The sequence below is a fragment of the Branchiostoma lanceolatum genome, chromosome 15 (assembly GCF_035083965.1).
Source record: "Branchiostoma lanceolatum isolate klBraLanc5 chromosome 15, klBraLanc5.hap2, whole genome shotgun sequence".
In the NCBI taxonomy this organism is placed as follows: domain Eukaryota; kingdom Metazoa; phylum Chordata; class Leptocardii; order Amphioxiformes; family Branchiostomatidae; genus Branchiostoma; species Branchiostoma lanceolatum.
This window is the reverse complement of record NC_089736.1, coordinates 7,610,773-7,638,149: the sequence shown is the minus strand read 5'-3', so window position 1 is coordinate 7,638,149 and position 27,377 is coordinate 7,610,773. Positions and strand designations below refer to the sequence as shown.

Sequence of the window (27,377 nt, the reverse complement as noted above, 5' to 3'; positions counted from 1 at the left end):
CACAGCTTTTTATTGGACCAATCAGCAACCTCATCACCTAGTTGACACCTTAGGTGCAGTTTTACTTCATTCCGCTGTGCAACGATGGCGTCCTTGTACCACAGCGAGTATGAGAAGAGACTTAACATTTGACCTTGTTGTATCATTTAAATGATTAACAGACTTGGTTAACACTGTCTTTAGGGAACAGACAGGTGCGTACGAAAGTCTTACAGAGGTGACATGGCAAAAACGTTAGATGCTATTGCTGTGAGATCTTCTAGAAGTGTCAAAATGGCGCTGACAACCCTACTGACAACCGTCCAACTTCACATGATGGATGTTGATCCAAGGAGGTTTAAATAGTATTTAAACCTCCTTGGTTGATCCAAGCCTATGACTATTATATGTATTGCTACTGGGAAATCTTTAACCAGCATTGGACTATAGAGGTGGACTTAACTCTATATATGTGTTGTCCAATTTGTGTGTGTGGCATTTTGCAAGTTGTCTGACGCTATCCTGTGGCGAGATGTCGACGAACTTCCCAAGGGGTGCTAAACGTAAAGATTGATTTTTAGTTGCATTTTTTATTGTACCCGCTAGACGTCGCTGTGAGACCGTCAGGGTAAGCAGCACTTCACATTTTATACCACCAACCTTTAAAACATGCCACCTTGCACAGGACAGCATCTCTGTGCAGGTATCGATTAGGAAATGGCCCTGGGCCTTCTCTTATGATGATATTTATAAAAAAAATATAGATGACCCGTATCCAATTCCAGTTCAGACAAGCAAGTGGAATAGTGGTACCAAGGACATTATAATGTCCTTGGTGGTACTAACAACTAGAATGCGTTTTAGCACCACTGTTGAACGAAACGCATGTAATTCTATGAAAACATGTACCGTTACGATCATATTCACTACACGCAATAAAGATAGGTCTTGAGAAGTCATGCACTTGAAGTAAGAATGAAGTCATTTGCTGGCATTGTATTTAGTAGTTAGACCATATAGGAGGAGGGGCTTACATATATTGCATATGTCTGTCAAGATCATGTCCGTTACAGAATTTACTTCCCTCGTATTTTGCGTAACTTGTTAACATCTATGATACTTTGTTCCATCAAGGAGGTTTTATATGAAACCTCCTCAGTGGTTCCATCATGCGTCGAGTCACTCTAGTGATTTTCATTACTCAAGTAGACATTGAGATTCTTCCACGAGTTGATTACTGTTTGTGTCTTTTGTGTAGAAAACGTCGCAACCATTGTTACGGTTTCTAAACGTAACACTGAAGACGAAAACGTCCCATGAGTCATGACACACGATGACTCATCCTCCTGTCAGTTCTGCCACGGAATCGCTTCCACGTGGAGATTGTTGACATGCTGTCCAACAATATTGTGCCTGTCAAAATTGTGAACGGAAATTCGCAACTGCTTCAAATAGAATTAAAGAAAGAATTTTCTAATATCTAATTTATACGTTGAAATCGGATATCATATCAGAATTTTGATCATAAACATAAAAACTCGTACAGGCGAAAACCTGATATATTAGGCACTGTTACAGGGGACAGCTGAGTCACCTGACACACACCGAAATCCAAGATGGCGGCGAAGGTGAGTTTCTGTCCAAGTCGCTTCCGAAAATTAGTTACTAGTAACTATTCCTGTCACCCATCGATAGTTAGTACCTTTCCAGTGATAGCCAACATGACCAGGAATAGTATGGGCCAAGTGATATTCTGTTTATCGGGGGTTTTGATTGTAAATCAATGTGCTATTAAAAGTTGACGATTACAGTCTGTCGGTGACTTGATCGAAAATTTTCTGTTTCCCCTGCATGTGAAAATAGTGTGATGAGGTGGGAAAACTCCCCTGGCCTTGCTGAGTCATAGAAAGTCCAATCTGCTTGATCCAAAGAACAGTTTCGCTTTTACTTTTGTAGTCGTGACCAAAACAGCTTGCTGTTAATGCGGTTATTTTATGAACAACCCGTCACTGTTAAGTGTTAGGAGCATGAAATATGCTATAAAACACCGATTTCCCTTGATTCTCGCCGTGTATAAATTTATAACAGTGTAAGGCCATCGGCATGAATAAAGGCTTATGGTTAAAAGACATTCACTGAAATGTTCAGGAATTATTTTTCTATTGTGCATTTGGAATCAAGCAAAATATGTCAAAAGAAAGATGAAAAATGATAACGCTTTGTCTACTTTGTCATTAATCACAATTTTGTGTGCAGGGGGCGTGTCATTTTACTTTCTCTTTTGGATTTTGACCTTGACTCAAATGTTTGATGATAGAAATCAATAATTTTATGCTTCTATGATTTGGGTATCCCCATACTAGTAATGGTCATTGTTTATAGTATTTCCTACATTGAAAGTTATCCTTGTGATTCTGAAGCCATGCTTGAGAATTATGCAAACTTGAGTCCTCCAGTTCTTTCCTTTTGTCACTGACGAAATATGGATGCTGTCTGAAACATCTGAATGTCCCAAAATTATATCCAGTTGCTTGAGTAACTGTCATTTGGCGTATCTAACATTCATCAACAAACTCCTGTTTGTCTCCCAGGTGATGAAAGCGGCTCGTTGTCCGACAGACGAGCTGTCCCTGTCCAACTGTGCTGTCGTCAACGACAAGGAGTTTGATGTGGAGAAGATCAGGTGGGGCTGCTTCTTTTGGTTTCTCTTCTTTTTCTTCAACTACATGCCAAACCTCAATAGCTGAGGGCTCAGGTATGAGGGTTTCATCAGGTGGCTTGTGGATGGCTGACTGGCTGGCTATAGTAAAGGCCTTGTAATATTGTTGTTAAACCTCTGGGAAATTCTTGTAGAATAGTGAAACAGTATATCACACATTCAATTCTAGTCGAGAATAATACAAATTTTCACAAAGATGATCAGTAGAATGCACATAACTTCCCATCCTGTGCCATAATATTGTGCTACTGATTAAAGTCAGAATTCCATTTATGATAAGTGGGGTTAGTTTGCCTTTCAGACTTTCCAAGCCCTGGCAGAAAATGGTAGAGCCTTTTTTTAACGATTGTTTGCCCTGGGTTCACATTTTATATTTTTGTTTCAATATTCTACATGTATTACAAATATGCACTCTTTATCAATTATTGATATCAGATTTGATTTTGATACAATAGTTGACATCTCTGATTTTGTTTACTTTTCAGACATGTAGCCGTGAGGACTGGTCCTACAGACAAGTTTATCTTCACTCTGAAGTCTCACAGCAGTGTTGTGCCTGGTACCATCGCATTCAGTCTCATACAGGTCAGCTTTAACAAAAAAAGAGTTTAATGGAAGATATCATACTGGTGTTCTGGTCTTTAGTCTCAGATCAGTTTTGCTGTAAGGTATCACACTAGTGTTCTGACTTCAGTCTCATATAGGTCAGTTTTACTGTACACAGGTGTTCTCCCTGGCCTTCAGTCTCTCACAGATTTTCCATCCACCTTTTCAATTGCAGATTACACAGTGATCTTTCCATCCTGAATTCACAACACTGTAAATATGCATTCCAATGTATTACTACCGTGCTACAAAATTTTCCCCATAGTGTTGAAAATCAGAGGGGCAAGCGCACTTTAGAAACTTTTGAAGCGGTTTTTGTGCCAGTTTTCAGTGACCTCTCCATCACAAATTCATGACACTGCAAATGTGCATTTCAAACATATTACTATTCTACAGAATTGTTTCAACCCCGAGTTTAAAACACAGTAAACACCTCTTTTCCCTGTCATACTACAAAATGAAACAACAGTGAAAGTTAATGAATTTACAGTACTATTCACCCAAAACAGAGACATTACTGATAGTATTTGTGCCAGTTAGATTAGGCCAGGAGAGATGAAGCTGAGGTCATTAATACAGCCACAGTACCGCTAATGAAATACCATCAATCAGTCATCAGGGCCAGAATAAAATCCCAGGCTCGCATGGAAATCACCTACTGATCAGAGCCAACAGAATGTTGTCAAGTTACCTACTTTTGCAGTGGTTTTATTTCGCAGTAGGAGAGAAAAGTAGGTTTTCACTGTGTTTTAAATTGATGGTTGCAACAATGCGGTAGCACAGTATGTAGTTTTACATGTACTACACAGTGCTGCGAACGAGACCGTGAAAATAAAACCACAGTGATCACCAGTGAAATTATCACAATTTACAGTATGTTGGACGGCAAGATGATGGTTATAGAGTACTATAACTTTGGCTCCTTTTATCAAAAAGTAGGTGCACAGCTCCAATTTTGGGTGCACACAGGTGCACATGCACTATTTCGAGCCCTGCTATTTCATCTCCATTTAACATAGTTTGATGTCTATATTGATTTTGTACAAGCCCTTGGAAATTGTGACCAACTGACCATCGAAACATTATTCACTGTGTAGTGATATAACTCGTCAAAAAATCTAGCTACATCATGTTGTTTCAAAGATTCACTATATAATACAAGCCATCAAGAATCATGACCAAGTTACCAACACAACAATCCCATCATAGCAGCACTGTTTTGACTGAAGAGAAATTCTAGGCACCACACATCGTGTTGTTTTATTGATTTTTTACAAGCCAGCAGGCATTTCGTGACCAACCAACCAAAAACACTTTCTACCCATAATTGCACTGGAAGGACTCAGGAGAAATTATGGGCACATTTGTGGTGACATGGAATTTTTACATGGCTTAAAGGATCTAGAGTTTACTGACTGACAAATTCCAATCCCAATAGATACATGCTGTAACAAAATGTAGAGAAATGTTAGGCACGTTTGCATTTAGAGAGTGAATGTTCACAATCATATGATCTTTACATGCATTGATGAATGTAGACCAAATTTCATTAGCTCAAAAAATCAATATGTCATTTGGAAGTCCTGATTCAGGACTTAGGTTTAAGCCATTAAAATTTGCATACTGATAAGGATAATTAGCTATTAAATCTTGTTCTAAGTGTGTTAAGGAGCTAAACGATAACAGTTACCTTGTACTGTATCACATTTCAGGTCTGATCATTCTCTTAAGTTTAACCTCCTTCCTGCTTCCTAACCCCAATAACCGTTACAAATTTGTTGCCTAAAGAATTGCATTGAGAAGGTTCAACCAATGGCATTAAATTCTGTTAAAAACCAAATTGACATTATTATAAGGATTAGGGTATGAAATTGATTCTTCATAAAGACCATGAAGACTGGAAACTCCCAAATCACAATTCTGTGCTAATTCTGTATTCCGTATGTCTTCAGACAAATCCACAGAGCATGCGGTATCTTGCAAATGCAGGCATAATTTTAGCATGTAACCTTGAAATGCCTTTCCAACATGACTTAGAACCCCAAGAGATGTGATATCAGATCAGCAGAAGAGCAAAGCTACCCAAGGGGAGGATCACAGTCTTGTGTCTTAGAGACTGTCTTGATTACAAAATGAACCCAGACTTTCATCCCTTCGTTTAAACAGGGCTTTTCTAGGCTTTACTTAATCCACCATGTATAATTCAGTACAGCAGAGCTATTTGAAGTGGGTGACCTATGCTGGTGTCTCTCGGGACTGAGTCTCCCCTCATACACTCTCAGTCTCATGCATTAAAAGAATGCCGGTTTCAATTTTGGAGATACAAAATTAATGTATATTTTGCAACATTTTCATGGATACACAATCTTGAAAATATAGTCGAATTTATGTTTTCCCCTAAACCATCTGCTTTCATCTTGGCCTGTTAAATTCTCACAATGTGTCTTTACAATGTCAAAGGAAATACAGTAAATGTATCAGTGTGCAGGGATTTAATTTCGCTATGGGGAGATTATTTGACGTTCTGGGAGGTTTTTAGCTCGAGGGTGTAGGCGGATAGAAGACAGAACAAGCATTCTCACAGTGGCTTAATGTTTGCAGTGAAAAGGGCACCGCCTAAAACCACAAACATAAAGCCACTGCAAAAATGTCAACATTTAAAGTAAATTGGTGTGGCCTGCCAATGGTGGTCTGATTTCACACACCATATAACACTCCAAAATACAACAACCTTGCATGACTTTGGTATTGGTGTATTAATGATACCACTCCATTACAACATGATCTCCAGGTATTTATGTCGACCATAGCAAAACAGAATTTGTGTTGCATGTCAATAAGCCCAGTAATAGACAATTTTTTGTCTCCCCATGTTTTGATACAAAATCTTTATGCGTCAGGGCATGTCTGTTACGTTACGGGCACACACTATTTTCAGCATACTAATCTCTGAATGTTATTCAAGTCTCAGTGTAATCTAGATTCACTTCATGTTTAATGTAATGTATCCTGTTACTGTTAGTTGTTTTAATGTTTAAGTTCTAAATCATCTACTAGTATTCGCGTTTGAGTTTATTTTGATGTCCATCTTCCAAAAGAAATATTTCCTTGTGAAAAAAAGGCTCAGATTAAAATGCAACTTGCATGTAATATATTACATTAAAACATCATAACAATCAGCTAGATGCCTAAAAAAATCTCTGCTATGCATTTATATCATTCTTTGAATAAAGAGAAATCCAAGAGTCAGACTGTTCATAACAGTATTGCATAATTCAGCACCAGGGACAGATCCCGACTGCCTGTTGTTAATGGTGATCCCTTTTCTAATGGAATTCCACAATCAGTTCTTGTGCAGTAATTGTCACTTGATTAGTATCAGGGGGCATCAAAAGGTTAAACTAATAATATACATGCATTAAACTGTTGTGTAAAGGTCATATGTGCAGAAATGATTCATTTGTTTTCAATGGAAAACATTTTGCAGCTGATAACTGTAATGATTTTTTACTTTTGTCAAATGGATTGTTTTCTATTAATAGTATTATGTTGCATATTATCTGTACTTAGATTTAGTTAGTATGAGAATTCAGTTATCATAGATAGAATCAAGTCTTTGGCAAATAAGTTCACAGCAAAATTTGTCACAAATAGTTATCGAAATAAATGAGAACCCGACTTCAAAAATAACAAAAAGATATTCTTGCATAAATGTCAAAATGTAGGAAAATGATTTTAGTTCCACCAGAATTTCTTTATCTGAGAGAAAACTGTCCCCAACATGTGATGTATGTACAGTACAGTAGCAGGATGTTGTTATACTTTATTAATGAGGCTGTGGTCTTTCAATGCTGTACCTGCTACATGATAAATCAGAAGGCCTTGTGAACCCTGTAGTCTATGACATTTGTATTCCTCACATGATTCCATATACGTGTGTCAAGTTCCAGTACAAGTGTCATGTATCATGCTGATAGTGGGTGTCAGAGGGGATAGCGCCCATGTCTGGAGTAGTTTATCACTGTTTTGAATCTTGAAGGGAAAAGGAAGGGGGCTTATTCTTACTGCCTTGTCTTCTATCGAAAAATGTATGAATCTGTTGTTCTTTTCTCTGCCGTTGTTGAATCCTGAAGGCACCCAAGTTAGGAAAGCAAGGAACTTAAAGGCACCCAGAGCATTTTATGAGGCTTGAAAACTGGAAATATTCTAGTTGCTGTAATCTTTATGAAATTAACATTTAATGCCACTGTTTACCACATTTGTGTGCGGATTTCTTATCAAAAGTGCTCAAAGGCGGCACAAATATAAGCTACATGGTGATATTTTTGTTTCACGCGCCTAGTGTAAATAGACCGACACCATAGCCCCACCCACCTCCGTCAAAACGTAGAATGCAAAATTAAAACATAAAGATGCAAATATTTGACGGACATGCAGTCACTCTCCCATTGGTCGAACCGCTAATTCTGACGGACAGTCAGGATCAGTCTATTAGGGCTTGGATTTTCTATCAGTTCTCACCACACAACGGCATCGTATCTTTGCTCCTTTAATGTCAAAATGTAATGGTATAGTTTTATTGAAACTTACTATGTGTAGGAATGACTAGAAATTTGGTTTTTTTATTCAAGTTTCAAGCCTCATAAAATGCTCTGGATGCCTTTAAGATATTTACAATTGCCAAAGGATGATCAGAGAAATACAAGAGGCATTGACAAATATCCAACACAGTTTCAACCCCTCATACTGAACTCTAAAGTTAAAGTTGTTGTTAAACACCAACTTCTTGGCGGACAAAAAAAAAGATCTGTTATTCCGGATGACAGTAACCTTGCTTATAGAAATGTTGAACATAGATCCAGCTTTTAATTGCGTTGGTTAACATCTCAACGATTATTGAGATGTACGAACTGTTAACCACGTTACTTGTACAGTACATAGTAATATTATCGTGTCGACTTTACTGTATACGTTATTGTAAGCTGCGGCGCAATTCAGTCTCCATTCTGCAATGCCGTTTTGTCCCATGTTTTTATTGATAAACCAATTACTACTATACAGTATGAAAAGAAATGTTGCTGAATCTTAAAGTTGTTTTCTTCTCTTACAGAGAAAATGGGCCTCCTTGTCACTCAACCAAGAAGTGGAAGGTACATTTTACTATCTTCATTTTCTTGTGTTTTTCTGTACCAGTAAATGTTGTAATATTCCCTAACTACTAAGAAATTCCATACATATATAACAAGTAAAAGGATAGGTATTGTTATTTTTTTATTAGTGGTTTTGATAGAATTTAGTAAAATAATACTAACGATAATCTTTTTTTTCTCCCAGTGACTCCGTACCGGTTTGACCCTAACACCCAGTACTTGAGTTCAGTCACCATCAATGTAGACTTTCTACAGAAGAAGGCGTAAGTGTGCTGTATCTCATTATCTAGTCATATACATGTAATCATTAATTTGTCCTCATGGCCCATCTTTCTTTAGGTGCTGTTATTCAGTAGTCTGTATATTTTCATTAATAATCTGGTATGACTGTCTACTGACATAATGTACCGGTTCCTGGTATGTGGCAGTAGCTTTTTTTTTACACACAAATGTGCTGCCACACCTACCACTTGTATATCTAGATTCAAGATAGTGCACTGTTAATTAAAAAAAGAAGATATGAAAGCAAAGTTGAAGAAACAGAGTCATCTTTATGAAACTGATAGCATCACTGTTAGCAATGAAAGAATGGCCTAACAAAAGATTTGTGTTTCTGTTGCTTTGTTGTTCTGCAGGGCGAATCAGGATGCTTTTGACACGGACAAGATGGCTGCTGAGTTTTTGATGCAGTTTTCCAACATGGCTCTCACAGTGAACCAAATGGTTGGTTACTTTTGAACACCTATCATATGTATTACAGTGCTTAATTCAAATGTACCACAATCTTAGTATGGTAATGAATGCAAATTTGGTGTATGATGCAGGTTTAGATATAACCATTTATGGCATTTCAATCTACATGTACTTATACTACAGTCAACTTAGGGCTTTTTGCATCAATACTTGCCTGTACTCATATGTCCTTGATGGTCAAGTCTTATGGTCACTTTATGGTCACTGTTAATGTATCTCTAGGATAGGTGCTCTTTAGCTGTTCATCATTCCATACTTACTAAAATGTGCTTATTTATTTCAGATGGTGTTCAGTTTCGCTGACAAGAAACTGCTACAGCTAATTGTTAAGGACCAGGAAGGTATGATCATCAAAATCTTTTGTCCTTTCTTTAAGCAAAACTTTGATAAATGGCTGACAAAGAAAAAACATAGAATTAGCTTTATATCAAGAATTGATTCCGTGGCAAATTCACAATAAGAATATATCACCGACATTGGAAAAAAATATGCCTATTTGATAGCATGATTCTAAAATATTATACTATAATGGTTACACAAAGGCTGCTCTTGTTCCTTGCAGCTGCTGATCTGGCAGTGTTGAAGGGAGGACAGTCTTCTGGCAAGGCTAAGAAGGTGAGATGACAGTTTTGTTTCTTTAAGAATGTAAACTGTAACATTAGACATTAGGCTTAAATTACATGAAGCAACGCATTAAGAAAGAAATATCAAACAAAGTTTGATAATAGCTAGAAGTTGGTCAGTGAAATTTTCGATTGCACGTTAATTGAACCTGCCTTGTACTGCTCTTTGCTTCTAATGGACTTCCAAGGGTGTTGTCATCTTGAAATCAACTCAGTCGCTCATACAAATCTGAACAACAAACTGAGATACTTCAGCGTCAAGTAGATGTGTGCCTTTGCCTTTGTGCCAAATTTCAACTCATTCGACGGGCATTTATGTTGGCTTTTCCACTTGTTGTAACTCATTCCTCTCCCATTCCTCACCCATTCCTGTAGATCCAGACAGGCATGTGCATGTCCAACACTACTGTCATCTTTGACAAGTCTCCAGACTCCCCCCTCAACCTGACTGGGAAGTCCAAGGGGTGAGTTCTCTTCAAGTCAATGATTACAGCAATGTGTAGTGGCCAGCATTGTTTTCAACCAGAAGTCCCACGAAGCTGTTGTTCTTCAGGCTTGCATGCTACAGGAAAGGGTTCCAAATCAAAATTGTGACAACAGAGAAAAATCATCATACTGTAAATACATTTGCTTTTGCAGTGGTTTTATTTCCCTGCAGGAGGAAAAAGAAGGCGTTTGAAGTTGAAACAATCCAGTAGTACAGTAGAATTACAAAACATGTATTTGTGGCTTTATGATTTCACGGTAAAAGCCCACTGCAAAAGCTGCAAGATAAAACCACCACAAACATTTTCTGATTGATAGTACAAATGTACTTGTATATGACTTTGATGACTGGTAAGGAAATCAAATGCAGTTAGTGTGGCTTAAAACTTGTGTGTTTACTTCACAGGAAGTCTGCTCGACAATCTATCATCAACCCAGACTGGGACTTCCAGAAGATGGGCATCGGTGGGCTGGACAAGGTAAGTTTGTTTAGAGTTAGGGATAGACCAGGAAAAAGAGAAGATGTCTGTATGTTAAACTGTTTTTTCCCTTAACTATCTTGTCATGAAACATCTTGTTAACTTTTTTTTGAAGTTCTATTAAGCTAAAATCTTGAAATTTTCTTTGTCACCAGGAATTTTCTGACATCTTCAGAAGAGCGTTTGCCTCCAGAGTGTTCCCTCCTGAAGTAGTGGAGGCCCTTGGTACGTATTTTTACTCATTGTAAAATTTGTTGGGGGATAGTTGTAGTACTTTGTTGTAGCAATGCTGTTGAATTTACACTGGTAGCTGGTTTGTGGATTGGTCGCATGGTTGGATATCTGTGTGGCTAGCTTGTATATCTTGTTGACTTCTGTGTCTTTCCTCCAGGCGGCAAACACGTAAAAGGCATCCTTCTGTTTGGCCCACCAGGTAAGCAATTCTTCCATTTCTTGTTGGTTCCTCTCTGACTTTCATCACTATTTTACTGATGGACCAGTACATTCTCTCAAGGTGATAATGAGATCTTGACAGCTGGTAGCATTGACATCTATCTGATCTGCCTGTATATTCTCCCCAGGTACTGGTAAGACCCTGATGGCTCGAACCATCGGTAAGATGCTGAATGCCAGAGAACCGAAGATCGTGAACGGTCCCGAGGTGCTGAACAAGTATGTTGGAGAGTCGGAGGCCAACATCAGACGGTTGTTTGCTGACGCAGAAGAGGAACAAAGACGGGTAGGGAGAAAATGCGCTTTTATCACTCTAACTTGTGTTAGGGTCAGAGTCAAAGTTAGGCTTTAGGTAAGGGTTTAGGTTTAAGGTTTTGGTTAGAATAAGATTTTTGGGTAGAAGTATAAGTAAGTCTAGTGTGAGGGCTGCGAATACAGTTTGGGCTAATGTTTTGGCATAAGAATGGGCTTAAATTTGTGTGTTTAGGCTCAAAAATTGTGTTTTGGTTTGGGTTCGACTGAAGATAGAGCACTTCCCATTATGACTGCCTACTGAAGATTGCATGAATTTTTGATCCACTGCTAATGTTTGTCCATTGGTAGTCTATTGATACATCGATGAAGGTTAGACGTCCAGGTGATTAGACACGCAAGGTAACAGTTACTCAAGCAACCAAAATCTAAAATCTTATCGGTTGCTTGAGTAACTGTTACCTTTGGTAGTCTATTGACTTCACCCTTTGTTCCACAGTGTGGACTGAACAGCGGCCTCCATATTGTGATCTTTGACGAGATCGACGCCATCTGTAAGCAGAGAGGCAGCATCTCGGGCAGTACCGGAGTCCACGACACCGTCGTCAACCAGCTGCTGTCCAAGATAGATGGCGTGGAACAGCTAAACAACATCCTGCTCATTGGTGAGTTTAGGGAAACAGTTAGAAGACCTTTTATATTGGTTTACTGTTATGTGTTCTAGTGCTGATATTACTGACAAGTCTTACAAGATTTTGCTGTTGCAAGCCACATTGGATGAGCCTGTTGATGAGTTCTTCTTGGATGGGACCAGGGCTGTCTCCAGCTTTACATTTTTTTCTGTCCCACTCATTGTTTGGGAGCTGATTTTTTTTAAAAATTTTCATTGTTGCATCTGTCATTTTAAGCTCAAAAATTACATTTTCATCAGTTTTATCTCATGAAATTGATATTTTTGGAACAGAAAGGTTTGAATTTTCTTCCGTCCCAAGAAGCAAATTTCTGTCACTTAAACTATGACCATGACGATCCTGTTCTCTCCTGCAGGTATGACCAACAGACGAGACTTGATCGATGAAGCCCTGCTGCGACCTGGGCGTCTGGAGGTGCAGATGGAAATCAGTACGTACCTGTTGTTGCCATGGTGTTCCCATGGGAACAGACGTGTGTTGCCATGGTGTCTCCATGGAAACCTTTACTTAAAGTTGCAAGGAAAGGGAGAAAATAAGACGAGAAACTAAGAACAATGAGATCTGTCCTTGGTACTGAAATGCTATCAATGTAACAAAAATGCTTCAGCCTGGCCTTATAATTACTAGAGTGCATCATACAATCAATTTTGTCTGTCCTCTTGTGTTATCTACATTACTGTATGAACTGAAGTAATAAAAAAACATTGTTTGTACATTGCTGTGTCTCCATGGAAAGTAAATTTGCCATGTCATTTTCATCATTCACCTGAGCAAATACAGACTTTTTGTTAACGATAAGATGTTGAATTAGAAAATAAGATGAGAAGGAATAACATTCCATGGTCCTGAAACACTATCTATGCAACTGAATTTTGGAAAATAAGATGTCATCTTTGTCCTTTCCTTAATATTACAGATCTACCGGATGAGGCAGGAAGAAAGCAGATCTTTGAGATTTACGTGGCGAGGATGCGTGACAACGGGAAGCTTGCTCCCGACGTGGACATTGACGAGCTGTCAGTCGTCAGTAAGAACTTCAGTGGTGCTGAGATTGAGGGTCTGGTGCGAGCTGCACAGTCAACCGCCATGAACAGGCTCATCAAGGTGGTTTGATTAACCTTCTCCCTGCTGCCTAACTCTGTAACAAATAGATCCTTAGTATCTTTAGTGGTGCCTAAGCCTCAGAGATTTACAAGAGGTTTATTTGCATTACTCATCAAGGCTGGTAAGTCAGAATATCAGTCACCAGCAGTGTCCCACTTCTGACACCAGTGTTCGGACAGTTTGAGTTAACGGATGAAACTGCCATGCAAGGTTTTACTGTAAAAGGGGGAATATTCACAGTGGTTTTAAGTTCATGGTGACGATGCCACCATGAAAAATGCGAACATCAAAAAAATGAACATTTACCGTTTTTTACAGTATTCAATACCTTAAGCTGTTTCATTTGTATCATCCTTGATTGCTGTTTCTATTCCTTTATATAATGATATATATATATATATATATATATATGTTATACATTCATGTATATGTATAAATAATAATAGTTGTTCAAACTTTGCGTAAAGCAAGGCCCAGTTGAAAACTCACTGTGAAACTTTTCTCACTTCCAGGCTTCTAATAAGGTTGAAGTGGACCCTGAAGCAGCGGAGAAGGTCATGGTGTCTAAGAACGACTTCCTTAACGCCCTGGAAAATGATATCAAACCTGTAAGTCTTCTATTCATTTCTTATTCATCTTATGGTAATTGATGTAAGAAAGAGATTGTTGAATACAAATTGCTTATCTGAAAGGTGTCCCCTTGCTGAGGTTAAAATTTACAACATCTAAACAAAAACAGAACAAATATGGCAATAAAAACTTTGTTGATATATTTATGTTTTCAGGTGCGTATGTTTGTCTGTTTTTGTGTGAAACAGATCTTTTAAGAAATTTTCCATTTAATCAACAACATGCTCAATGTGTTTTTCTAATATTTTTATATCACTAATTGTCTTAGTTTGATTTATAATCCTTTTCACAGGATAATTTGACATGCCTGTATTTGTACCCTGTATCAGGCCTTTGGCCACCAAGCTGAGGTGTTTGAAAGCTACATCCAGAATGACATCATCTCTTGGGGCGACCCCGTGCACCGCGTGCTCGATGACGGAAAGCTGCTGGTCGAGCAGACGAAAGTGAGCGAGAAAACACCGCTGGTCAGCGTTCTGCTAGAAGGTGAGAGGGAACTATCGATGATACATTTTCTATTCACAACTGTGTCAATTCTGCGTCACCAATGATCTCTAAAACTCCTCTCACACAGTTGTTGATGAGCTTTGGCCTTCTTTGGAGATTGCCAGAAGGTTGCCGAATTTAAAACTTGCCAGTGTATCCTGCATATTTTTCCCCAGAAAATCTACCCTATTATATAGGACGGGGCTTGGGGACCTGTAGATCTGCCAATCTCTAGAAATCATGCAATGATCAATGGCCCAAAATGTTATTTTTATATTTAGAAATCAGAGCTTGTAGATATGTTGATCGATCAATTTTCCTGCTGACTGAGTGACAGGGGCAATTGTTCCTTAATGAAGCTGAAGATTTCCTTGCTTGATTCCTGCCAGGCCCCGCCATGAGCGGTAAGACAGCGCTGGCTGCCAGGATTGCAGAGTCTTCTGAGTTCCCCTTCATCAAGATCTGTTCCCCTGAGAACATGATAGGGTTCAGCGAGAGTGCCAAGTGTCAGGCCATCAAGAAGGTAAACAAGAAATGAAATAAAAGATGAATTAGATGCAGGACGTGTTACGTGTTATTTCCTTAATACATGTACATATAGATATACAAAACATATGAAGAGGTGCTTGCAATGATTTAAGTATTGGTCTTTGTTTTATGACTATTTTTCATGTAGCGAGATAATTGATTTTTTGGCTCATTTGGACCTAGAACAGTTTGCAACATAGCTGCTCATGTTACAACAGTTATGGCATGCTGTATGATTCTATGATAGTTTCATGCCAGGGGTGACAGTTCTCACATGCTATTTGGTGTTTGTTACCAAAACAGCCATTCTGGCAGTTCAGAGCTTAGATGCTAGGGGTCGCTTCTGAGACATGTCATTATGGCAACTTTTTCTTCAGAATTCAGCAGGTGTTCCCATGATTAACCTTCTCCCTGCTATCAAACCCATAAACATTACAATTTCTGTGCCCAAATTCATCTCAGGAGAAATGAGGTTTATTGAAGAACTCACACATCAAATGCATCCCTATACATCCTTAAAAAAGATTGATATCTTATAGTATATGATATATGAGGACTCCACTCCTATAGTAGTGTTATACTTAACTTGTAGTTACACAATGTTCATCTGATAGCTTACATTTCCCTTTTTAAAGTGACTGACAGGTCATGTATCTCTGCAGGTGTTTGATGATGCTTACAAGTCCCAACTCAGCTGTATAGTGGTGGATGACATTGAAAGACTCATAGGTGAGATGAAACATTTTACATACAAGACATAGCAGCTAGCCAATGTTCCTTTAAGTTATGAGAATATGAAGAAGCTTCTGTGATGATAATGGTTACTGTTTTTCTTCCTAAAATACTGTTTATGTACTGAGTACTTTACCACTAGTATAAACATCATGAAAGCAGTTTCATTACATTAGAACCAATGTTGTTTATGTATGGGCTTTGAGAAGGTTTTCTGTCTGTTTGTATTTCCAGACTATGTCCCGATCGGACCCCGATTCTCCAACTTGGTGCTGCAAGGGTTAATTGTTCTGCTGAAGAAACCACCACCAAAGGTTGGACTGTTAAACTCACATCATTTCCATAGACTATGTTTCTGACAGATATTGGGTAATGGGATGAAGTCTGCCATCTCTGACCGCCATGTTTTTACTGTAGGGGAGGAAGCTGCTGATCATCGGCACAACGAGTCGACGGGATGTTCTAGAGGAGATGGAGATGACGAACTCCTTCAACACCAACATCCACGTGTCAAACCTGTCCAAACCGGAACAACTCATGAACGCTCTAGAGGTTTGTATGTCATTGGTTTACACTTGCCTTTCGTCATCATGACCCAAATGGTACACTCCTGATCAAATACTGTAATTCACTTTATCTTCACGTTAGCAAAATTTCACAGTGTAAGGAAAATGGACATTTCCACTGAACTTTAACATCATGGTGGCGGCAAGTGAAGGTATCATCTATAGAATGCTACCAAGTTTTTACACTGGTAAAATGGCTATGAGTTTGATTTGATGGTAAGTTTTCTGCTCCTGACTTGACATGATGATTGATAGAACATTACTGTTTTCATAGCTGTTGTGTCAAATTGACATTTACTGTTTTTCAGCTCCTCGAATGTTTCTCCAAGAAAGAAATGGATTCCATTGCCAAGAAGGTTGATGGGAAAAAGTACGCCTATTTTTCTTTTCTTCTTGTCTAAGAGGTCTCAATGAGCACGGCCAGTTGTCATGTAGTCTTTAATTGCTTGGGTCAATGGGAAAAATAATCTAGGAGAACACCAAAAAGTGACCCAAAACTTTATGTTTGGGACTGCATCTGTCAGCAGTGACACCTAGCTGCAGTGTGAAAGCGAACCAGTCCATATTGCCCTGAGGAAGGTGACAGACGGTCACGGAAATGTCGGCCTTGAATAAAAGAACTTTATTTGATATCCAATGAATTCCCAGCCTGATGAAATTATTCACGGAAAATTGAACCAGTCCTTCAGAATAACACTCATGTTCAGACTTTCCCTGTATTTTTGTTTCTTACTACTGGAATAGCCTACAAAGGTAGCTTTACCTTAGCAGGGCTTATTTAACTTCACATTGGACACAGCGTATACCTTGCACCGCATACCGCCAAGTCTACAATTTACGTCCAATCCTGCACCTGGATCTTTGCCAGTCTGTCCGTCCGTCTCATAAAACACATTTCATTTCTTCGACATCGTCCATCCATCACTCCGCGGCCTTCTGTAATTTGCCACAAATAGTCCGTGGGATCCAATTTCAGCCAAATTGCCACATCCTTTAACTCCTGGCTGCAAATGGGAGAGGGAGTGTGAGGGAAGAACCCCCCGCCGGGTAATGGGAGATACAGTACATGCAGATTCCTCACATTCCTCCAAGTTTCGATAAATATCTGTAGCTCGTATGGTTCGTAAGTGCGCAGCTAAGAGATTTATTACAATAATATAAATGTTTTTTGTTGCAAAATCTCTGATGTTACAAAATTTGGTTTTGAATGTTTTTGCAAATGTTCAATGTTTTAGTCTCTGCACCTTTTAGAGAAATTATTCTGGAAATCCACATTTAAGCTACACATGTACTTCATAGATCTTTTAAGAAGTTCAAGATATGTTGCTAATCAATAGACAAGCAAGTGCCCTTCCATAAACTTGATGGAGTTTGTAACAGTTAGCAGTTCCTTGACCGAAGGTTTAGAAGGAACTTTCTGGAAAAAAATGTCTCAAGGAATTAGTCCTCTGAGCTCAGATCTGCTGTCGGCAGGGTCAGAAGACAGCAGGGGCTCCTTAAAGACTTTAACCTTCTCCTTGGAGGAAATCCTTTGTTCTTGAGACTGTATTTTGGAAACATGTCAGATGCTATAAGTGATAGGTCATGAGTGTGACAAAGGGATGAAAGTGGCCCCCTACAGACCAACATCCTTTGGTACAAAACACTGTTATTTCTACATTGCTTGCTGAGCCAGCACCGGAAGTGGGGACAATAGCAAGACATTAGCATCTTAGACGTGGTCGTTTATTTCCTGGCAGTGCGAATTTAGTTATTTGGTATACCAGGAAGTCTTGGAAGAAATTCCTGTAAAATCTCTACAAAAATGTATATGCTGGACTGTGTGTTTTATTATAAAGTAGTACAATAGCTGAACATTGTTGTGGACATGTGTTGTATGTAATCTTAAATGTATTTTGTCTTACAGACTGTGGGTCGGCATTAAGAAGCTGCTGGTCCTGATAGAGATGGCCAGACAGGTAAGCTATCTTGGAATTTGCTGAAACATAGCACAGTAATCATTACCTATTAAGTGAAAATAGAGGTATTGTTTATGGTCTGTGTGTGTGTTTGTTTGTCCATGTGTGTGTACGTAGTGATTTGAATATTGTAGAGTGACGGGATGTGAAGTGGAAGATTGTGTAACGGGAGACTGGCAGGATGGGAAGGTTGGCTTGGTCTGATCCCAAAGTTGATCCTGCAGGCTGGCAGGAAAGTGCATAAGACAGAATTAGCAAGAAATTCACAATTATGAATAAAACAAGAAATTTACAAAACTATTTTATGGAGGTATAAGATCTTTGATTTCTTTTTTTAAGTCTGTATATGCTCTTACCTACTCAACTTAGTTTCATTTCCATAGCAGCCTTTCCTGAGTCCTTATGAAGTATTCTATACCTTGTGGATCCCAGTTGTGTAAACTGTGCGGTGATACCACTTCTTGTCTTGCCGTTGAACCTCGCCAGACAGAAGACAAACGATCCTTACCTGTACCCCATTCCCGTCTGCCCGGCCAGACAGGCTAACTACCACTGGCAGACCATTTCTTAGATGGGATCCCAGACTCAGAGCTCTGCTTCTGAAGAGATGGCAGTAATTATGGCAAAATCAATGTCTGGAGAGAATGAGAGAATCTGTCTTTGTCAGGAAATAGACAGAAGATAAGATGCCTGCTTTTGTAAAGGGTCTGGGAAGCTGTGATAGATGGATGCAATTTTCCAGTGTCTGAAACTTGTTTGTGCATGGAGAGAGAGTCAAGGTTAGCTTGTTTTCAGGAGGAAGTTGTTTGAAATAACTGTTGGACAACCAGAGTTTACAAATACAGCAAAGTTTTTCATGACTGAAAATATGCTTTACACCAGTTTTGGCAGCAATAGTTTTAAAATTAGCCCACGTATAATGTACTGTATTGGCACACACAGTTTTCATGCATATCATGACTTGATGAAATGAAGAAAGTTAACTGGTAGAAGCGTTTGTCAGATGTTTGCAAATGTGAACGACAAGGAGAATTTTTCAATCACTCAGGATGCCCTGTGTTCACAAATCACCTGATATCTGAAACAAATCAGGCTAAAGATGCCTTAACGTCTCCTAGACAAACAAAATAAGTGATGGGAGAAATCTAGAGGACAGAAAATTAACTCTGTGTGTTGAAAAAGGTTAAGAAAGATTGTCTTCAAACTGTCATATCTGGCATCATGATGCCCTGAGCCCTGGTTAGGAAAATTGAGCCATTTGTAACCTCCCCAGACAATGTAGGGATGGTGGCAGCAGGATGAGGAATAGTGGCTGTTGGCATGTCTGTGAAATTGGTCTCTCTGGTGGTCTGACAGCCATGCTGCCAATCAGGCTGGACTGGTCCAGATAGAGGGAGCAGCCAGTAAGGCCATGTTGATTTGATTATATGGATGAGAACTCCGGGGACCCCAAAACGAATGCAAGCGTGCGAATAAAAGTTTGGCAAATAATAAAAGTTGCCTTCATTATGAAATCTACGTGATCAGGAAGGGTGAACTAAACTAAGGTAAACACACTGAGTATGGTACCGAAATATGGGTTTTTAATTTTTCTGTCAAAACTTCTTCTTTGACTTTGGAATTGACTTTGGCATTATACGACATTAGTATCCGTTTTCCGAAATATTTGTTTGCAATTCACAGCATGTATTTTCTGATTTTGCAGCTGCTTTTTCCTATTTACAGTATGGCTGAAAATTGATCAAATCAACATGGCCTAACTTGGAACAGAAGCACAAGTACATGGGTTGTGATATACTGTGTATATGACAGGGTAGAGAGTCCAATTAGGATGTTAGGAATGTGTTAGGGTGGCCTCCCATTTAAGAATCCTTTAATAGTTTCAAGTCAGTCCATATATATATAGATCTAAAGTGACATGAAGTTAAAAGGTCTGACTGTCTTATAAAGGAATATCCACATGCATGGAAAATCGTCAGTAGAGATCCTGATCGGAATCTCTGTTGACAGAAACTCTGACTGCAATCTCTACAAACAGAATCCACCATTCTGCCAGATTACAATTTAACCTGGCATATACAAATAAGTGTGTTTTTTTTAAATATCATTTTTGAAATTTTAGAAAGCGGGAATGATCTTTAAAAAAGGCATGCAGGCCCTCTGTAGTTTCTCTTTGTTTATGTGTATGTTTACTAAGCAAACCCCTATTTTAAGATGGGCTGTGAAACACAATGCATTTGTTTGCAAATGTTAGCCTTCAACTTCTTGACTATATTAGCCTAGCCAAGACCTTCCACACATATACAAACTGTAGCGTGTGAACTATATTCGACCCTTCCACACCCACAGTCTGAACGTGAAATGATTCACGTCTTCCTTACCTCCAGATGACTTTGGCACCGAGGCCCACACAGAAATACCCTACATCTGTTTCCCCACTGTTGCTCTATGTTATTAGGACAGGTGTGAGGATTGTCCCAGTCTTACAAATCTTTGGATACAACAGTGTGATGGAGAGTGAGTCCGATTGAGCCTGAAGCAGTGGCCAGGAAGCTTACAGTTTGTTTCACAAAACACACAGGGTTTGGGTCAGCAAGAGATAATGTATTTCAGTCCGTCAAACATGACGATGTTTGCCTCTGTGGAATCAGAGGTATTGTTTTCTCTGTGTGTGTCTGTTTGTTTGTGTTGATGTGTATTCATACTAGTTGTTTGAATACACTGCCAGTTGAGAGGCAGGATGTGAGTGGAAAGATGGGCTTACTACAAAGGTCTTGCAGGAGTGACAGGAGCTCAGAGGTGATAGTTAATCAGACATGACAGACAGTCCGGGTCATTGGGTCAATGGAAGATGCTACTAGTTCATGGGGAGGCATTGATTTAGGTCTGTCTGTGTTTTCACATGCTAGTTATGTTCAGCATAAAGTGACAGGAAGGGATCAATGGACACATGTAATATTCATCAAAACCTTATTTCCATAATTAACTACAATTAAATAAGACAGACAAGAAACTTTGAATAGGTGTGAGATCTTCATCTTCTTGATGTTGATATTTTGTCTTCTTCAGACTGATGAGGAGGTGCGCATCCCAAAGTTCCTGTCACTGCTGGAGGAGGAAGGAGGGTAAGTAGTCGCTGAGAAAAAAAGAATAAGAAAGTTGAAGTGCATGTGGTGTAGTGGTTAGTAACCCTACTTTTAGACCGGTAGGAACCCTGGGTAGCATGCTGTTGAAACATGTTTGGAAATAGAGATGTTGAACCTTTTTACTTCTGTTTTAAAATAAAGGCAGGCCTTAAAGCATACATGTATTAAAGCCAGAGACATTTTGTTGATTATTATGCTATTTATTAGGTTGAAAGTGATTAGAACTAACAAAAAGGTTTCTTTTTTTAACCTCTTTATAAATTTGCCTTTGGTATGAAAGTTGAATGAGAGCAGAGGAAGGAAGGTGAAATGTAGCAAAGTAACAGAGAAAATGATCTCTTGATTCCATACCATGAAATCAAGTTCACATGTGGGTCATTTGCTTTTTATGTATTACATAATCAGTGCTCCCAACAGTTCACACAGATGCAGAGACAACTTAGCAATTGACCGATCACGTAGCCCCACTCAGAACAAAATGCAAAATAAGAACATAAAAATGCAAATCACTGGTCGAGCAGATAATTGCTGCACTATCATTGGTTGAACTACTGATTGTGATGGACAGTCCACCAGATCCGTTCCACCACTGCTCAGGAGTTTGACCTGATATATAACATGGCCCGTCATGACCTTCTATTCACCCGCAGGCAGCTTTCATTTGGCGCCTGTCTCTCGGGAAACAGATTCATCACTCCAGCATTGTACAGCATTCAGGCCCCTCAATGGGCCTGTTGAACTATGACCTTGAGTCGGGAGGGGGGCACTCCCTGTAAACTATGGTTTCTCCATCTGTTCCCCTGGCACAGAAAATTCCATCACAGCAGTGGACTGAAGGGAGTCATTCATCAGCTTGAGGGATGGCCGGCTAAAATACCGGTCTTTTACTCTTGTTGTTTATTAGGCCACGCAATTTTTCAGGGGTAACAATTTTTTATTCAATCTTTCCCACAGGTTGTCGATGTCCTAGTGCAAACTGGAAGGTGGAAAATGGTTACATAATATGCAACAACACTTTGTCCAAGAAGTGTTCAACAATAGATACTAGGTCAATGTTCAACACTGTGGGTTGTCTATGTTTAGCACCTTTAGTCCATGTCTAGCAAACTGATAGATGTAAGGCACGGACAACAACAACAATGCTGTGATTCAGTCATGTATGCTCTGGTAAATCAGGAACCAAAAATTGAAATCTAGGACCTTTCAATTCCATAAAAGAATGATAATTCATGTGTTAACACTTGTGTTGGGGTTGAAATTACCTGAAAGAACATGCACTCACTACGCTACAAGTATGAAGTTCCTATTTCCAATGGGTACTTCTACATTCATGTTTTTTTAATACCAGTAATATCGCTGACAACAAGTGAGCAACATCAAATGAAGCATTTCTTTTTTAAGCAATAATTTGGAAGAAAATAAAGAAGTGAGTTAACTATGCACATGTTGCAGACAAAATTTGCATGATATCAGCTTATCAGGTACAGAAAAAACTATATAAGGGCAAAAATGTATAGATATGAACTATTACAGTGACCGTTGTTTATAACAACTTCTACAATAGAAATGTTGATGTGTGTAATGGTTAAATGTTGTATTTGTAATGTAAGATTATCAGGATGTTTGTGTGATTACCAAATGTTACATATGGCAAGTAATCAACCAATAAGGCTATCATTCCTGTAGGTAGGTTTAGTAGAGCCTTGTCACTTTGGTCATGTGATGGGTTTCTGACAGTAGAATTAGTCCTGTTTTTGTCGTACAAAATTCAGCTGTGGAAACGGTCAGCACTCTTAGCATCGTAAGTTCAGAGGTTAGCTCATGGGAGCTAGGAATTAGTGTTTATAGCCCCAAACATATTCTTGAAACTTGGGCAAACTGACCGATGTGACAATGTTGAACTCTTCTAAACATTCACCACTCACAAAATCCTGTTCTTGGTGAAAATGTTTGTTTACATTGGCCCTGTTTTATCCAGAAAAGTGATCATTGAAAACCAGTGGTGTTGGTAAAGGATAGCAATAATCATGGCAGTACAATTCTTCTCAGTGTACTGTCTCAATAAGATGTTATAAACTAAAGGATACGCTCCAAACAAAATTGGTGCAAGCTGGCTAGCTGATGTTAGCTATGTCCTGTGATATTTACTTCTGGTCACTAGATATGTATATGGGACCAAGAGCCTTAGCCAATGCTATAGAATCTGTGTTGTCATCTCAATGTATGGACATGTATTTGATTATAATGAGGATAACAATCAAATTAAACATCAAGATGAAAGCTGAAAATCTCAATTCAGTGTGTTAATGATGCTGGGCAATTCATAATGTAAACAACTACCTTAAATTCTGTACTTAATCTTTGTTGTCGCTAACTTCAAGGCATTTTAAATTTGTTGATGGGTTAAAGAATTTGTTCATTTAGTACCAATTGGTTCCAGCTCCAAGATTATATTTGGGTGCATCTCATAATTAGGATTATGATCATAACAATGATTATAAAGAGGAGCATACTTTTGACAGTCACAAAGGCAGTAAACATCCCCGAGAGTTTCGTATTAAAAATAGAATGATTTATTGAAACCTGGCGCATGTTGTATCCATATTTACAGCAATCGTCACATGAAGCCATTAGAACACGACATGGGCAAATGTAGACTCACTAGTGCTCACTCACGCCTGTTGTCAGCTTTTGGTATGAACAATGCTTTGGGTGCCCTTCTTGGTTTTCTTTCTTCTTACGGATGAGAATGTAGACTCAAGTAATTTGAAGATGTCTTTACTCATCATAGAAAATCTTACCAGCAAAAGCCAAGCTCTATCATACCAGAAGCCAGCACCAAGTGATAAGGTTAAAAGTGCTGTAGTCACTTAACCTTCTCCCCACTGAGGGATCCTTAAGGAACCACATCTGCGGAGAGAGAAGGTTGATTCTAACTACCATGTACCGAGAACAACACTTTTTTTCACAGCTCTACACAGTTCTGTTGAATACATCTGTTAAAAACGTCATAATGCAATACTTTCACAATCTGCGAACGACTGCTATTAGCCTTCACTACTATGGCAGTTGGAACTGGCTGGTCTAGGTACTACCTAGTAGGTGATCTATGTCATCTTTTGCTTCTATGTAACTTGGTGTGAGGGCAAAACAAGAAATCTCAATGTGTTGCAGCTACTTTTTTCTGGATGATACTTTCATTCTCCAGAGTCAGGTGCAGTGCTTTCATTCGATGCTTGAACCCAACTGATCTTTGACAGTCAAGAAAGTGTTTAAGAATATGCTAACTTACTTTTCTACAAATACTCATCTAAACCAATAGATTTATAAGCACAATATTTTTTACTTCAAAAAAGCAGAACCTTTACTAGCTTGTCCTGTCAGTTTATAGTAAAATGTGTCTGTAGCAAGAAGGTCCAAAAGAGATATGCTATGATATTGTTAGCTGATAAAAAGATATTTTACACACTGATAGTATCTAGCTATAAAACGTCAACATGAAACATATACAAATCTATAATGTATAGATATAAAGATAAAGCTTTTGTGGCTTTGGTTAAAGCATCTTCGAATGACAAAATGCAGGGTCAGTTGACCCAAAGGATGCTTATACGTCATCCTACAGCCTTAAGACAAAGGCTTAACGTTATAACAGTTCATCTTGATAGTCATAACACACAAGCAATATAACATTTACAAGGAACCAATAAATAGAACATCTTTGAAAGTCACCATCGTAAAAAGAAAGACTTGCAGGTCTTCCCTTACTTCTTTCCTCCTTTAAAGTAAATACAACATTTCATTCTTTACAAATGTACAGGAAGAGCGAAGCCACAAACATCAAGACTTCAAAGATACAAACGTCAATAGAAATAATGTACAAAACATGGCCATAAAAGATACTGTGTTGCTATTCGAACGAACCACTAATGTGCCTAACCATCACAATGAACGAGGACAGTAGATACCCATCAAGTCGCTACACTAGGACATTACATGATGACAGACCACGAACTATGATCTTGAGTTGATACTGTAAGTGAAATGTGCGTAGTGTCTTCATTCAGGACACAACCTTGTTAACACCCAGTGCAAATGAATTACCCAAACACCCATTTCTCTTGGTCAGCGATGGCTCCAAAAGGTGACGTTTTACATGAAACGTGGAAATCATTGGTTTTATAGTATCAATTTGAATATGCTGTTAGAAAATCACACATTGGTAGCTGATGGGGACAGTTGCCCAATCGTTTTTGGCGATGCATCAGGGGCAGAAACTTCAGCAAGTGTTTTGGTACCGTCAGAGCTTATTTGGGATGAATTTAACACATTCACTAGTACTTGAGCCCCCCCATATGATTAGAATAGAGTCTTGTAGGTTGTCCAATCCATGTTAAACTGTGTAGAAGTTCCACATAAACGTACCAGCTTTGACCGTGTTGCCATTTGACTTGACTTCATCTATATTTTATGTACGGTAAACTTAATTGGTGAGGCTGTATCTTTTTAACACCGTCTAATGTCCTTCGTGTGATGTCAGTCTCAACGGTGATGTTCCTAACGATGATGTCATCAAGATATGCCGAGTACCTCACCACCACTTTAGTCGCGTCATTTACACGTGTGCACCTGGTGCTTCTTCTGGCACTCCTGACACGTGACGTAGCAGCACCAGTGGAACTGGCAGTGGCACTTCTCAGTTCTCATCTCGGTCCGCGTGTTCCAGCCCCTGCCGCAGCACATCAGCTGGCACCCGTCGATGCCGTGGCTCGTGATGTTACACTCCCTCCCCTTGGTTCCCAGCGAGCCTGTAGAGTTGTTCGGCTCACAGAAGTTGGGCGAGTTCTCGAAGTAGATGAGGTCGTCCTTACCGGGCGCCTTGAAGAAGCTGTACCGCGGGTAGAGGGAGTCGACCATGCCGGAGGGCTCGCGGTGGCGCTCCACGGCCATCTCGGAGGCGGAGTCGTACTTGTCCTTCAGCACGTTTCCCACCGTGCGGAAGTCTGGCTGGGCCCACCAGCAGGTCTTGATCTCACAGCTGCCCGACAGGCCGTGGCACTTACACTTCAGCTGCAGGTTCTTCATGATAGACTGGAGGAACAATGGGAAAAATCATCAGCATATGTTACACAAGAAGGGGGAAATAAAAAATATAGTGATCTTTATTTGCACGCTCTAAACCCACATGACCTAAATGCAGTAGTGTCACTATTACATGAAACGCTACGGTAAAGTATCATTACTTGTAGCGCTCCTGTAATGCTCTTCCAACGGGTCTGTCATCAGACTTAGTTATGGGATCAGTGCTAACATGATTATGAACATTTGTTGTACCACAGAAAAATACTTGCTGTTTTGTTTCCTATTCAATGAGCGACAGAAGACGTTAAATGGTGTTCCAATCGACAGTATTTGTCTTAATTCCAGACCCACTAAAAGTCTTGGTCAAAATGCCAGCGCAATGCTCAAACCTCTAGTCAGCGAAAGCGGGGTGCGCTCTTCATCTGAACATCAAAAGCTATCTTTAGAATTAAGTACTAGTATATGATTCCTGACTTTTCATTCTTAGCTCTATTTTTAACAGCTAAAAACCGGGTATACTTTTATCGTTAACGGTTGTACTTAGGCCAATTAAGGGTTCACATGTTTGAAAACGTGCTGACGTAAATCTCGTCTGCCACCCTTCCACGGAAGGAAACGTGCTCTTAGCCCGAACGTCACAATCCATGAGAGGAACAAAACGAATAATGGCGGACTTTTCTGCCCTGTACCAGCATGCTTCCACGTTGTATTTGTGGTTTACGGCGTTTGTAAAGGCGTTGACGTAAAACTAACGATCCATGTTTCCACGAAGGATATACTATTCACTAGAGCAACACCAACCACAATCGGAACAAAAAAAGAATAGAGTTTGACATTTCAACTTCCACCAGTATAACTTCAAGTTATATTTAAAGGTTTTACCACTGTGAAAGCGTAACTGGCGCGTGCTAATGCACAAAGTCGAGTTCTCACAAACTTGAGTTTTGCGGTTT

The 27,377-nt window shown here is 39.2% G+C and overlaps 2 protein-coding genes across 3 annotated transcripts in view; one reads left to right on the top strand and one right to left on the bottom strand.

Moving 5' to 3' along the window:
- Positions 1–1,517: 1,517 nt before the first annotated feature.
- Positions 1,518–23,630, top strand: LOC136420709 (vesicle-fusing ATPase-like). Its single transcript, XM_066407793.1, has 26 exons — positions 1,518–1,607; positions 2,571–2,662; positions 3,184–3,283; positions 8,415–8,454; positions 8,639–8,717; positions 9,090–9,177; positions 9,491–9,548; positions 9,770–9,822; positions 10,206–10,294; positions 10,723–10,795; positions 10,951–11,020; positions 11,187–11,228; positions 11,377–11,534; positions 12,000–12,165; positions 12,548–12,622; positions 13,109–13,296; positions 13,809–13,904; positions 14,256–14,412; positions 14,802–14,935; positions 15,603–15,669; positions 15,907–15,986; positions 16,090–16,224; positions 16,547–16,608; positions 18,145–18,196; positions 21,266–21,321; positions 22,297–23,630. The coding sequence occupies exons 1-26, from the start codon at positions 1,596–1,598 to the stop codon at positions 22,310–22,312; spliced, it is 2,238 nt and encodes a 745-aa protein (XP_066263890.1). The 5' UTR covers positions 1,518–1,595; the 3' UTR covers positions 22,313–23,630.
- Positions 23,631–23,892: 262 nt separating this feature from the next.
- Positions 23,893–27,377, bottom strand: part of LOC136420710 (protein Wnt-3a-like) — a 30,647-nt gene continuing 27,162 nt past the window's right edge. For both annotated transcript variants that reach the window (XM_066407795.1, XM_066407794.1), the window contains one exon: positions 23,893–26,433. In XM_066407795.1, coding sequence (XP_066263892.1) covers positions 25,954–26,433 — 480 coding nt within the window. In that variant the 3' untranslated portion in view covers positions 23,893–25,953. The remainder of the gene's footprint in view (positions 26,434–27,377) is intronic.

Bases quoted from the DNA above. Each gene is read 5' to 3' on its own strand.
- LOC136420709 (XM_066407793.1), top strand. The intron at 2,663-3,183 runs GTGGGGCTGCTT...TTTACTTTTCAG, and splicing joins TTTGATGTGGAGAAGATCAG to ACATGTAGCCGTGAGGACTG. The intron at 10,295-10,722 runs GTGAGTTCTCTT...TTTACTTCACAG, and splicing joins CTGACTGGGAAGTCCAAGGG to GAAGTCTGCTCGACAATCTA.